The 13,954-nt window shown below is 40.8% G+C and overlaps 2 protein-coding genes across 2 annotated transcripts; one reads left to right on the top strand and one right to left on the bottom strand.

The window, feature by feature from the left end:
- Window positions 1–12: 12 nt before the first annotated feature.
- LOC134862876 (inositol 1,4,5-triphosphate receptor associated 2-like) lies at window positions 13–3,996 on the bottom strand. The gene is made up of 15 exons (XM_063880976.1): window positions 3,978–3,996; window positions 3,759–3,866; window positions 3,492–3,672; window positions 3,004–3,062; window positions 2,872–2,917; window positions 2,622–2,780; window positions 1,852–1,969; window positions 1,715–1,765; window positions 1,167–1,244; window positions 1,026–1,082; window positions 879–938; window positions 568–623; window positions 333–426; window positions 129–250; window positions 13–28 (listed from the first exon to the last, which is right to left on the bottom strand). The coding sequence occupies exons 1-15, from the start codon at window positions 3,994–3,996 to the stop codon at window positions 13–15; spliced, it is 1,224 nt and encodes a 407-aa protein (XP_063737046.1).
- A 1,807-nt stretch (window positions 3,997–5,803) lies between these two features.
- ctr9 (CTR9 homolog, Paf1/RNA polymerase II complex component) lies at window positions 5,804–13,683 on the top strand. The gene is given in 24 exon segments (XM_063882172.1): window positions 5,804–5,982; window positions 6,822–6,920; window positions 7,056–7,295; window positions 7,387–7,504; window positions 7,585–7,674; window positions 7,866–8,122; window positions 8,214–8,321; window positions 8,413–8,649; window positions 8,775–8,993; window positions 9,181–9,364; window positions 9,450–9,538; window positions 9,626–9,811; window positions 9,998–10,085; window positions 10,165–10,313; window positions 10,404–10,520; window positions 10,610–10,720; window positions 10,722–10,756; window positions 10,860–10,931; window positions 11,213–11,348; window positions 11,446–11,592; window positions 11,691–11,842; window positions 11,927–12,020; window positions 12,125–12,237; window positions 12,329–13,683. Coding segments are annotated over 24 exon segments (3,462 nt in total). The 5' UTR covers window positions 5,804–5,937; the 3' UTR covers window positions 12,705–13,683.
- Window positions 13,684–13,954: the final 271 nt, after the last annotated feature.

Genomic DNA, 13,954 nt, shown 5'->3' with positions numbered 1-13,954 from the left:
TCTCCTGTGTTTCTACAGGGGCAGAGTCCTGCGTGTGAGAGAAGACACCAGAGTGATTTATACACAAACAGTTAAGTGCATGTTATAATTATCATCTTTTTGACTCTGTCCTCACCCTCTGAGGATACTTATTGTGCAGAAGATGAGTAATTTCAGCAGACTTGATCTTGTGGATGATGCTCTGAATATCATCGCTGTGTGTTTGCAGAGACTGGAGGCTTATGTTGTCCAGAGCTCTGTGATGCTGCTGCTGACAAAGAGCAGTGACAGTAAAATGAGATGGAATACCAGCACCATGAAAAGATAATCTGCCGTTTAGCGTGTTCGTCTACCTGCTGCATATCGTGCATCTCGCTCTGAAGAGAGCGGTGGTTTGGAGGATCTCGGCTGTAGAGAGTCTGAGAACTGATACAGTGTCTCTCATACCTGCCAGGAACATTAGATGAAATCAATTGTGTAGGCCTATTTTGTGCAAATGTTCCCTAAATAATGGAAAATGGGTTTTAATGGGTCATTAAGTTGTGTTGTTACGTAGAATGCATGTAGATGTGAACATGTTTAAAGTACCTCAGAAGAACTTGGTGTGAATGGTTCTGTAACTTAACCATCTCTGACTGCAGGACCTTCAAAACCAGAACACAGTTCATTAGGTAAACAACACGAACAGCAAAAACCTTTTAATACAACAAGGACATTCAAGACATTCACAACTTTGATGAAATAAATCAAGGTTTGTTTAAAAAATGGTGCATTAATAAGCTGATAACTTTGCTTAACTTTGAAATGCTTGATACTAATCAAATAAGGTTAAATGATTTACCTCTCACTGAAAACTACATTCATATTTGACTGGTTTGTCTTTTGGGACAATTACGAACCTCAATCATGTTGTGATTCTCCACATGACAGTTCTTCATCTTATCCATGAGAAGGTCTTTCTACACAGAAACATTTGAAAGTAAAGTTAAGAGACAAAATAAAATGTTGACTGATATTTGAAGGTGAAAATACCCATATAAACCAACCTTTGCAATTTCTCTGTCTCTCAGCGTCAACATAACCAGGGTTTCCTCAAGCTCGGCCTGTGAACATTTAGATGTTTAACTCTCAATTCAAACGTATTTAACTTACAGAAACACTTAAGCATCTTTCTGATCTGTTCCTACCCTCAGCTCAGTGTTGGCCTTCCTGAGTTTGTTGAGACTATCTTCAGAACATGTTCTTTCAAAGGTCAGTTTCTCACTCTAGGAGGACAAAAGGAGAAAACATCAACTTATATTTTCTAGATCCATTATCGACTGGATTACATACAGCAATGAGCATTCATATCGGGAGCTAATCAACAGCAGAGCAGTAGTTGGGGTTAAGCTAATAATCAGTTTATGCTTCCTGGGAATCAGCATCACAAACATTCAGACATAGTTTTCTCACATCTCTACCTTCCTCACAAACAACTTTATTACTGAAGGGAACAAATGAAACTTTAAAGTCAACTTTTACAAAGCAGCAGTAGAAAGCTTCCTAACGGAGAAGATTAAAAACTGGCAAGTGTAGTACAAGGCCCAGGAGACGAGGTAACTAAAAACCTCACAGATTTTGTTAAAATTATTTTTCATTTGGAGAATAACAGACTACAATTGAAATTTTGTGCAATTATTTGTTGGAGAATGACATAAAATAATACATTTTGGACCTACATGAAGATCTACATTACCTTGTCTTCAAGCCTCCTAATGTGAACCTTCAGGCATTCAATCTCATTGCTCTGAAGATGATAAAAGATTCACATATAAATTGTTGCCATGAAAAATGCAACTTAGAAGGTCACTGGGAGATGGAGATATGTTGTACCAGTTTGGTGCAGCTGCTCTGTGTGCGGCTGGCTCTCTCCTGAGCCTCTTTAAACGCACGGCGGGTTTCCTCCAGTTCTTCTGTCTGGGATCTGGCCCTCACTGCTGACCGTTGAGCACTGCACACAACAAACAAAAACACATCACAGCTAATTGTTTTATTCACCTCTACTCACAACCAAAACAGCCAAATATACAAGTTTATGTATATAAAAAGATACACAAGTCAATACAAATATAAAACATAGAAGGGTATAAACATAACATTCGATGTTTAAGTCTTTAAACTATGTGCACGACAGATGTGATGGCCAGGCAGAGACACTGATCAATTGGTTTTCGTCAATTAGCTGCAGTATAAATTGTTCACTATATTTGTTGTAGATGATGATTTGATTAATTTTACTTATTAATCTGCCAGTAGCTTAGAGACATGTCATTCAAATGTGATCTGTGTCAGGTTTCGTTAAAAATTTTGCCTTAAATCTGAGTTAAAATGTATTTTTGGTACAGATCTGGACCTGCTTATTGTTTATGTGGGATCTTGAATGTAAGATGTTTATCTTTGTTGTCTGTTGTTACAGATTATAGTTTGTGTTAAGGTTTGTGAGGGAAGTATACACCTTAATGATTACAAGAAAGAATGAAACTGAAGCAGACAATGATGTGCTTTGGTCAACATACACAGTATAATACTTCAGACTGTCAGTGGAGTTAAATGAAGGAAGAAAGTTATTTCATTTAAAGAATAAGAAGGTATTAATCCTTCACCTGGTCAGCTTTGATCTCAGCTCAGTGACCTCCAGAGAGAGCTGCAGGTTGACGTCTTCACACTGAGCCACAGTCCTCAGCAGGCTGCTGTTCTGTTCACTCAGCTTTCTGTGAGCGTGCTTCAGTTCAGTCACTGTGCCCAACAGGTCTGTTCCATCACTGCAGCCAAAAAAACAGTGTTTGGTGAAGAACGACAACACGTTGATTACAGGAGGTAACATGCAGTAATTAAAGGAGTGAGATAACAAACCATGGACACTGGTGGCTTTCTGGAGAAGCACCAGAGAAATCCAGTCCTGAAAGAAGATCAGGTTTATTAAAAACATTGTTTATTTTAATTGTGAAGTTTCTTAAAAGTCTGATTAAAACAGTCACCACCTACCATTTACGGGCCCTTTAGAGGAGTCCGGCCAAGATACCTGAGTGCTGTCCAAATCAGAACTGAAACAGAAATGCTGATTTATAAAATCCTCAATTAACAATACACTTTTTAGACTATCATTATCACCTAGATAAATTGCCACAAAAAGGGAAGGGAGGGAGAGTGATTTATGAGAAAAAAGCAACACAGTAGACATCAAATATAGACTTGTGGGTTAGAAAAAATCCATCCATTTTGCACAGAGTTATCCAGCAGATCATAACCATGGTTTTTTTATCCTCTGAAATGTTTTGCTCTTTATGAGATGTATTGGTTGATTGCATTTCGTATTGGTTGATTGCATTTCACAACATTATAAAAAATGTGATTGGATTTAATCGGGAATACCTCTACACAACAGCGTTTAACCAATGTCCAGGTTGTCAATTACTTTTAAAGGTAGTCTCTAAATCCAGATTAAGTGATTAACCAGTTGATGAGTATCTCACCTGTCCTGGCTGCACTGTGCGATCCACTCCCTCATGATGGAGTGGAAAGTCTCTCTGCTCACATGAGGGTCCTGACAGTCTGGGTCGAGCAGCAGTCGCAGGGCCGCCAGTCTGTCCTGCTCCGGACTTTGAGTGGTCATGGTCTGCAGGTACTGCAGAATGGTGGAGGCCAACACCTCGCCTGATGATGAGCGAGACGCAGGAGCAATGTATCACAGCCCATGTCCTTATTTCAATGTGTTTTTGATCTAATCTACAAAAGCATACCTGTGTTGGAGGTGTTACATGCATTATACATGATGTCAAGGAGTTCATGTTCAGAGAATCCACCTGTGTCGTTATTGTCCTCGAGCACATCCCTTGTCCCACTGCCAGCTGATTCAAGATTGGTTAGCATACATTCATGCACAGAAGTATACATTAAAATAACAATAGTATTCTATAGATATTTGTTTGATATAAGAACAAAGTAACTCCAACACTCACCATCATTGCCATCAGACATTGTGCTTGTTTCTCCTGAATCCCTGGAGATGTTTTTACATGACCTGATTTCATAATGAAAATCAGAAGTTTTGCATATGTTTACTTTCATTGTTATGTCAAAAGCAATAAACCCAGAGTAGAAAGACAGATAAGAATTGAAGCACACATTCAAATTGATTTGCTATCAAAGATGGGAAGTGATGCATGTACAATTTGAATGACCTCTCTCCAGATCTGACTGCTTTGCATTTTTACATGAACGCAGTGGTAGACATCCTACAAGGAAAAATGTGTTGTGTATTAGCACACAAAAAGCCATTATGGTGGTAACACTGTGTTAAACAAATGTTTTGAAGAAGAGCCCCAAACAGCTAAACCAAATATCCAATGCTAAAAATGCATATTGTATGTATATAGTAAATAAACATGGATGACATGGTTAAATCATGTCTGTAATGACATTTTAGGTCACTGCTTTTGTCTATTTTATAACAAGTTGCGATCAAATAAATATTTTAGAAGAGAAACAATAACAACGACAAAATGTTACCTCTTAGTCCGGAACAGCTCTTCTCAAAAGAAAATAAGAGTGCTAAATTCTAAATCAGGAGGTAAAATTTCATCATTTTTTCCTTTGACTCACTGTGATGTTTGCACAAGAAGTGTCCAAAATGCCCATATGCTTGTTTCCACTGCTTCACATCAAAACCAGCTGACATCCCCCCCAGCCCCTTCTCTCCCATCCCTCCTCCCCCACCTCACCTCACCCCTGTCTGTGACAATAATGCAATTAATACATTCCCATTTAGATTCAACGGTTTAACATAATAAAACGCAGTCTGCATGTACATGTAAGGGGTACATTTCATCGACTGCTGCTGAAACTTTGAGCTACATAGTTTTATTTGAGAGAAAATTCATAGAGAATCCGTTCAGTTTTCAACAAACCCACTAAAGTAATCCCGGAGATATATATATATATATATATATATAAAATCCTTTTGAAGAGACTACCGTAACTGTAAGTGTAAACTTGTGTTGCCTGTAACTCATCCAAACATACAATTCTATGAGCAGTTTAAAAATGTATTAATTCATTTGTATAATTTCTATTGAGCCAAGGAGCCAAACTATCCAGTTTGGCTCCTTGGCTCAATACATTTGAATTGAGAGTTAAACGTCTAAATGTTCACAGGCCGAGCTTGAGGAAACCCTGGTTATGTTGACACTGAGAGACAGAGAAATTGCAACGGTTGGTTTATATGGGTATTTTCACCTTCAAATATCAGTCAACATTTTATTTTGTCTCTTAACTTTACTTTCAAATGTTTCTGTGTAGAAAGACCTTCTCATGGATAAGATGAAGAACTGTCATGTGGAGAATCACAGCATGATTGAGGTCCGTAATTGTCCCAAAAGACAAACCAGTCAAATTTGAATGTAGTTTTCAGTGAGAGGTAAATCATTTAACCTTATTTGATTAGTATCAAGCATTTCAAAGTTAAGCAAAGTTATCAGCTTATTAATGCACCATTTTTTTAAAACAAACCTTGATTTATTTCATCAAAGTTGTGAATGTCTTGAATGTCCTTGTTGTATTAAAAGGTTTTTGCTGTTCGTGTTGTTTACCTAATGAACTGTGTTCTGGTTTTGAAGGTCCTGGAGTCAGAGATGGTTAAGTTACAGAACAATTCACAATCAAAGGTTATATATATATACATATATACATATTCGGTTACTACTTTTCCTAACCGTGTTTTCAGGAAAGGACAACAAGTGTTCACCTCCAGGAGGAACGATTTCTGTATCCCCATCAACCTGCCCGGACACCATTTTCGTTGCGCCGTGTGTTTCCTGTCGGAAGCATGAAGTAGCCATCGGCAGACAACGGGCTGCTGGAGATTTTGTATATATATTTTTTTAATAATTCTCCCTCACAGTGGATTTCCCTTCGGCCAAGATGTCTCGGGGCTCCATCGAAATCCCTTTACGGGACACCGATGAGGTAAAGCTCGGCTCAACTTGATGTATTTTGTTTGTTGATTAAGGGAACCTCGCTGCGCTGCTAGCATTTAATGCTAACACTGGCTAGCATTTAGCTGCAGCGGGAATATAAAGTAATCAGTGAGATATTAAGATATCAGTGAGTTCACCCGAAACCTAAATGTCAGTGATTTAAAAACTTTTTTTTTTTAGCTGCAGGTACAAAAGTAACGTAAGTTACTTTAGTAAACTAGATTACTGTCAGCAGAAATATGAGCTTAGGCTCTTATGCAAGTTGTTAGCTCAGTTATTGTTTTCTACCAAAGCTCTTCTCAATGAAGCAATTCACATGTAACCCAAAAGCTAATTTAAGTGAAAATCACAAGCTATTTGGTATTTTAACCTGCAACAGCATCAGTCAGTATTCTAACTTTCTATTGCATCCTCCTTACACTGTGTTATACAACACAGAAGTTATTTATATCACGTGAAACATGTTCGATGTCTATCAATAATATTAGTTGTTGCAATCATTAACATATAAATAATGTATTAATGTGATGTCGATATCCTGATGATCCCAATGCCAGACTGAGGTTTGTGCTGCTGTTGAGTTGCATTGATGTTAAATTGACAGTTAAAATGAACAAAACATCTGTCAAATCAGTAGACCGATGGTTAATAGATAATACTAATGATATTTTAGTTTACTCAGTGAATTAAATACCTTACATTTATTCATCAAAACAAGGTTTTAATGAAAGAGTCATAAAACACACATTATAGAAATGGGCATGTATACTGAATGTGAATTTTGTCAGACATTGATGCTCAGTGATTTAAATAAATTGTGTCTTGCAGGTCATCGAGCTTGACTTTGACCAGCTGCCAGAAGGAGACGAGGTCATCAGTATCCTGAAGCAGGAGCATACACAGCTGCACATCTGGATCGCTTTGGCGGTGAGTCGATGAAGCTACTAAAGACTCTCTATCGATAATATATGTAGTTGTAACATAGACTGTTAGCTTGGTGATTAAATTGAACACCACACAGGTAACACACTCAAATGTATCACATCACTCTGTCTCTTACAGTTGGAGTACTACAAGCAGGGCAAAACTGAGGATTTTGTCAAGCTTTTAGAAGCAGCTCGTATCGATGGAAATCTTGACTACAGAGACCATGAGAAGGACCAGATGACCTGTCTGGACACATTGGCAGCTTATTATGTCCAGCAAGCACGTAAAGAGAAAAACAAAGATGCCAAGAAAGAGCTCATCACGCAGGCCACCCTGCTGTACACCATGGCAGACAAGATCATCATGTATGATCAGGTCAGGAAAAAACTGATAATGAGAGAAAAATACTACTGTTCACCTTATTTTGCATTACAAAGTAAACATTACATGCTCTGTAATCATTTAGAACCATTTGTTGGGACGAGCCTGTTTCTGCCTGTTGGAAGGAGACAAGATGGACCAGGCCGATGCTCAGTTCCACTTTGTCCTCAACCAGTCCACCAACAACATCCCTGCTTTGCTTGGTAAGATTATTATAAAAAAAGAAGTCATTCATCTTAAACACTGTGATTTTAGTACTAAAATAATGGTTGTTGTTCAACAGGTAAGGCCTGCATCTCCTTCAATAAAAAGGATTACAGAGGAGCACTGGCTTACTACAAAAAGGCTCTACGTACAAACCCTGGCTGCCCAGGTAACACACTACTCTATTCTCATTGCAACTGCTTTTTGCATACCTCTCAACAAATATGACTGTTTTTATTTGCTTATATATCAGCCAGATTCTATTTCATGCTACTACAATTCAAACAGTTATCATACTCGGATATGTGTTATGGATGTTTTTTCATCTATCTTTCCTCTTGTCCTTGCGTCCCTGTCCAGCTGAGGTCAGGCTGGGGATGGGACACTGTTTTGTCAAGCTCAGCAAACTGGAGAAGGCTCGTTTGGCATTTGGTCGAGCCCTGGAGCTGAATTCAAAATGTGTTGGAGCTCTGGTTGGTTTGGCGGTTTTAGAACTCAACAGCAAGGAGGCAGATTCCATCAAGAACGGCGTGCAGCTCCTATCGCGCGCCTACACCATCGACCCCAGCAACCCCATGGTGCTCAACCACCTGGCCAACCACTTTTTCTTCAAAAAGGTAGTCACTAGTTTGGGTTTTCATTGAATTACGGACACAGTTCTTAACGTATGTATTATTAACTGTTATTCACACCTGTGTTTTCTATCAGGATTACAGTAAAGTGCAGCATCTGGCTCTTCACGCTTTCCATAACACAGAGGTTGAGGCCATGCAGGCTGAGAGCTGCTACCAGTTAGCTCGCTCCTTTCACGTGCAGGTAAAATCTTAACTGATACCAACGCAGCTTACTGTTTATTCACTGAGTTCTCGCTGTATCTCTCTGATGTCTCTGCTCTCTTCCTCTTCAGGAGGACTATGACCAAGCTTTTCAGTATTACTACCAGGCCACTCAGTTTGCCTCGTCCACCTTTGTGTTGCCGTTCTTTGGCCTGGGGCAGATGTATGTTTATCGAAGAGACAAAGAGAATGCTGCGCAGTGCTTTGAAAAGGTTTTGAAGGCCTACCCCAACAACTATGAAACTATGAAAATTCTTGGGTCTCTCTATGCAACATCTGACGATCAGGACAAGAGAGACATCGCCAAAGTACGTTTGCTCTACAGAGTATATTATCACTATTGTAATATAACGGCTTATTAAGACATTACACTGTACTAGCCTCTCAAAATATGTCTGGAATTAGCTTTAAAGTGACTGTCTTTGTTCCCCAGGGTCATTTGAAGAAGGTGACGGAGCAGTATCCAGATGACGTGGAGGCGTGGATCGAGCTGGCTCAGATCCTGGAGCAGACCGACATTCAGGGAGCACTGTCTGCATACGGCACGGCCACCCGCATCCTGCAGGAGAAGGTGCAGGCCGACGTGCCTCCCGAGATCCTCAACAACCTCGGGGCTCTTCACTTCAGACTGGGCAACCTAGGCGAAGCAAAGGTAGCTGTCAATATTCAGCACAGCTTGTATTAACATGACACTGTAAAAGAGCTAAATTCACTGACTGTACTGCTCAGTGCAATGTCTCTCATTGTGGGATCCATGACTATTAAGTGTGCAAAACTGTGCATCTTTAGCAAAGACAATAGTGGTATTTAAAGAATGGGTCATGTCTTCCCTCCTACAGAAATACTTTCTCGCATCTCTCGAGCGGGCCAAAGCTGAGGGGGAGCACGACGAGCATTACTACAACGCCATTTCTGTCACCACCTCCTACAATCTGGCCCGTCTGTATGAGGCAATGTGTGAATTCCACGAGGCTGAGAAACTCTACAAAAACATCCTGAGAGAGCATCCTAACTATGTGGACTGTAAGCACTATAAGCAACACCATATGATAAAGAATAAAAAACGGTTTGTACTCAGTGAGGGATTGTTGGAATTTTGGTTCCCCAGGTTATTTGCGTCTCGGAGCGATGGCTCGCGACAAAGGAAATTTCTATGAAGCCTCTGATTGGTTCAAAGAGGCCCTGCAGATCAATCAGGTAGTTTTTTCACCTGTTGTGTTGATATCATGACAGAATTCAATCAAATGTGTGTCAAAACTCAACATTATCTGATGTTTGGTGCAGGATCACCCTGATGCCTGGTCCCTGATAGGGAACCTCCACTTGGCCAAACAGGAATGGGGTCCGGGTCAGAAGAAGTTTGAGCGTATTCTGAAGCAGCCGTCCACTCAGAACGACACCTACTCCATGCTGGCTCTTGGAAACGTATGGCTGCAGACCCTGCACCAGCCCACCAGAGACCGGGAGAAGGTGCAGCTTTTTTCCCATTGTGGACCCGCTTATAAAAAGTGTTATGTTTCATGTCATGTATTCATTTCTGATGTGTGGGAAAAGGTGGGATGCATCTATGACAAAACACTGTGGGAAACCCTTAATTGTGTGTGAAGAAGAATTATGGATCCCAAAACTGAGTAAGTGTGTTTATTGACTTAACAGGAAAAGAGACACCAGGATCGAGCCCTGGCAATTTACAAACAAGTCCTCCGAAATGACTCTAAAAACCTCTACGCTGCCAATGGAATCGGTGCGTTTAAATTTACGTTCTCATTTATTTGTTAAACTGTATATGTAGGACGTGTCTAACTTAAACACCTTGTGTCCAGGTGCCGTCCTCGCTCACAAGGGCTTCTACAGAGAGGCTCGTGACGTGTTTGCGCAGGTGAGGGAGGCTACAGCAGACATCAGTGATGTCTGGCTGAATCTAGCTCACATCTATGTGGAGCAGAAGCAGTACATCAGCGCTGTGCAGATGGTAAGGGCCTCACTTGTGATTATTTTTCCCCCAAATGATTATCTTTTTCAGGTCTTTCAGTACATTTGAGTATTTTATTCTGCTCCACAGTACGAGAACTGCCTGAAGAAATTTTACAAATATCAGAACACAGAAGTGCTGCTGTACCTTGCGAGGGCGCTCTTCAAATGTGGGAAACTCCAAGATTGCAAGCAGATGCTCCTGAAGGTAACATGAAGAAAACAATTAAAATCCTTCATCTTATGCTACAATATGAGGAGAGTATAACGTTGTTTCCCTGATGTCTCTCCAACAAGGCCCGTCACGTGGCACCCAGCGACACCGTGCTGATGTTCAACGTGGCTTTGGTGCTTCAGAGGCTGGCCACACTCGTGCTGAAAGACGAGAAGAGCAACCTGAAGGCTGTGCCTCAGCGCTGTCAAAGAGCTAGAACTGGCTCACAGGTATTAGACTTGATTTATCCCTCCCCCCTCCCCCTAAAGTCGGATCTTTTGGCTGTTCTGTGTAATCCTGCAATTTGATTATCTCCTCCTCCTCTGCTCACAGGTATTTCAGTTACCTCAGCAAGGCTGGCGACAAGATGAGGTTTGACCTTGCTCTCGCTGCCTCTGAGGCCAGGTTTGTCTGATTTCATTCTGTTCACAGTTTATAAACACGCAGAGTTTTTATTTTGTGATTTTTTTAGTAAGATTTAAATTATTTCTGAAAGCTACAATTGTTTCTGTTCTGATGCTATAATATGTAGACTTTTTATATGATCTAGTTCTGATTACTCCATAGATATTGACCTATAAGTGTTTGGGTTTTTTTCAGTACAAATGCAGTTTAAGCCTCACAGATACATGTTTGTTGTTTATTTTTTACCTTACAGTGTGTTTGTGTTTGTTGTGGGGTTGCAGGCAGTGCTCTGATCTGCTGAGTCAGGCTCAGTATCACGTGGCGAGAGCCAGAAAACAGGATGAGGAGGAGAAGGAGCTTCGCGCCAAACAAGAACAGGAGAGGGACATACTTCGCCAGCAGATGATGAAAGAACAGGTATTTGAACTGAACATGGCTAGGTCCTTCTATTACATTTTGAGGTACACCTAAGTAGTGATTAATCGGTTGGGTTGTCGCCCTCAAACTTTGTTAGACGGATAAGCGCAACAAAGAGGTGCAGGACCAGAAGAAGCTCTTGGAGCAGAGAGCTTTGTACGTGGAGAAGACCAAGAACCTGCTCACCTTTGCAGAGGGGTCAAAGGAAATGGCCAAAGAAAAGAAAAAGGGCGGTGGAGGACGTGTGAGTATTTCTGCATTAACAACAATCTGATCAACAGACCCTAACAGAACAGAGCGTGGGGAACACACTCAATACTTGTTTTTTTTAAACTTTTTAAGCGCAAGAAAGGAGGCGACATGGATGAGTTTGTCAACGATGACTCTGACGAGGAGAAAGAACTGAGAAGGAAGAAGAAGAGAAAGGGCGGCAGTGGCAGCGAGCAGGAAGAGGGCGAGGACGGAGAGAAGAAGTCACGCAAAAAGAGGAGGAAGTGAGTCTGCTGCACTTGGGTTTTTTCTTGACTGCTGAATGAGGCAGATAAGTTACTCAGAGCAAATGTTGTCTTGCATTACAGACCTGCTAAAGGAGGCGATGACAGTGATGATGAGGAGGGATCATCACGGCCCAAGAAGCAGCGTAAACCCAAAGAACGCAAGAGGATTGAAAAGGTACTTTGAGTTTTCTTTCTGTGTTCTTTTGTTGTGGTTGTTTTGGAAATATGTTTTTTGTCCTTATTTCTGCAAATTTGACATTTGTATTATTTATTTTTTAGTCCCAGCCTGAGCGCCTTCCACCGTCTCTCAAAGGAAAGATCAAGTCCAAGGCGATCATCTCCTCTTCTGATTCATCTTCAGATGAGGATGGGCTGAAAATAGCTGAAGAAAGGTTAACGCATAAATGTTTAAAGGAAGAATTGACACCTAAAACAATTGTGTATATCAACAGAAAACTAATGAGTGCCTTTGTTCCCCTACAGACAACAAAGAGACAGTGGTTCAGGATCAGATAATGATGGCAGCCACAGGAAGCGCATTGCCTCTGACAGCGAGTCAGATGGAGCTAAAAACCGCTCAGGCAGCGAGGCCGGCAGCCCACGGCGCTCTGCGGGCTCTGACGACTCTGGGAGTGACCGTCCAGTGAAGAAGAGGAGGGTGCAGCGACAGTCTGAATCAGAGCAGTCTGACAATGAAAGCAAGAAGAGTCGGTCAGGATCTGACAACGAGTCCCGGCCGGCTTCGCCCGCCGCAGCGTCTGACCAAGGATCTGTAGCGGGATCTGATAACGAGGGCTCCCCGCGCCGCTCGGACAACGGCTCTGAACGTGAAGCCTCCAACAATGACGACAGCGATTAAGTCTTCATCCACAGAAAACTCTTAAAATCTGCATTTTTAATTTTCTATTACAAGCAGGGATTTCTGTCCGTGCGATATCTGGGAAATTAGTCTAGAAAAGTGTAGTTTTTGTTGGCACAGCTTCGGGTGTATTCCTAACGTCCTGTTGGAATTCTGTTTTCACAGTTGCTGTGTTTTGTTAAAAGTGTTGTTAAAGATGTTTTGGTAAAGACAGATCAAATGTTTTGAAATGAACTAAAAGGTGTAAATGCCTTTTTTATATCTCATATGGTCGCACAACACACTGACCCAAGAATGGGAAGATGCTTCAATAAAATGTCAAATAAATTTAAAAAGCAAGCGTTGTGTGAGATGTGGGGTGTTACATTCTGCTCCTGTATATTCTATTCTATCCGACCAAAATAGATATAGTGTCAACTTTGTTTTGACGTCAGGATTCTTCTTTAATAAGGTATTTCTTAAAATAAAAGTTCATTGGAAGAAAAATAAGTCATGTCTGGTTGGCAGATGAATTCTCCTATCATCTGTACCTGACCCCAGGACGTAGGGGTTATTTGTTTGGACAAGTTGATCAGAACTTAATTTTTGATAACTCACCCGCAACCGCACACTCGCAGTTGGAGGGCTTGGTAACCCACTTCCCACTTGTTTGTTTGGAACAGCACTTATGTGGCCGACAGTACATGCCAACGGAGTGGAGGTGGGTAGGGAGAGGGTGTAAGGGTTGGGTGAAATGGCCGATAGTGTCCTTAACTTAAGACATGTTGATCATTTCTCCTACAGCTAACCTGACCCTACAGCCGATAGAACATTTGATTTCATTCTGAAGCTAATTGAAAGTTGTTGCAACAACCTCTTATATAATTTAAACCCAAGTTGTTAGTAAAATGGATTGGATTCAGAAATTGAAAACTATGATATAGGTTTTGTGATACAACTTGTAAAATTAAATTGATTTATCATTAAATACTTCAATAGAGATGCATGATACAAAGGACCTTTTCCTCATGTAAATATACACATCAACATTTAGACCGTGCATGGAACCCATGCTAGTACTAGGAGCAGTAAGAGGGTCTGGTGCCCGGGAGGGACCTGTAACCAGCTGCCAAAGCCAAGTCCCTACGGGCAGAGGTAATGAATAATTAGCATCTTTGTTTGATTTTCTAGTTACTGTACATCAGTGGTACATGTTTCTGACTGGCTAGAAAGGTCATATCTACATCTTAACATTAATAAAACAGTCTGTA

The sequence above is a fragment of the Eleginops maclovinus genome, chromosome 4, assembly GCF_036324505.1.
Source record: "Eleginops maclovinus isolate JMC-PN-2008 ecotype Puerto Natales chromosome 4, JC_Emac_rtc_rv5, whole genome shotgun sequence".
Lineage (NCBI taxonomy): Eukaryota > Metazoa > Chordata > Actinopteri > Perciformes > Eleginopidae > Eleginops > Eleginops maclovinus.
Note: the sequence above shows the minus strand (reverse complement) of the source record. Positions and strands in the feature narration are given on the sequence as shown.

What these genes read in the sequence shown, in the direction of transcription:
- LOC134862876 (XM_063880976.1), bottom strand. An exon ending in GAAAGCCACCAGTGTCCATG is followed by an intron (nt 2,781 to 2,871) that starts GTTTGTTATCTC and finishes TTTTGGCTGCAG; the next exon opens with TGATGGAACAGACCTGTTGG. An exon ending in CTGAGATCAAAGCTGACCAG is followed by an intron (nt 1,970 to 2,621) that starts GTGAAGGATTAA and finishes TGTTGTGTGCAG; the next exon opens with TGCTCAACGGTCAGCAGTGA.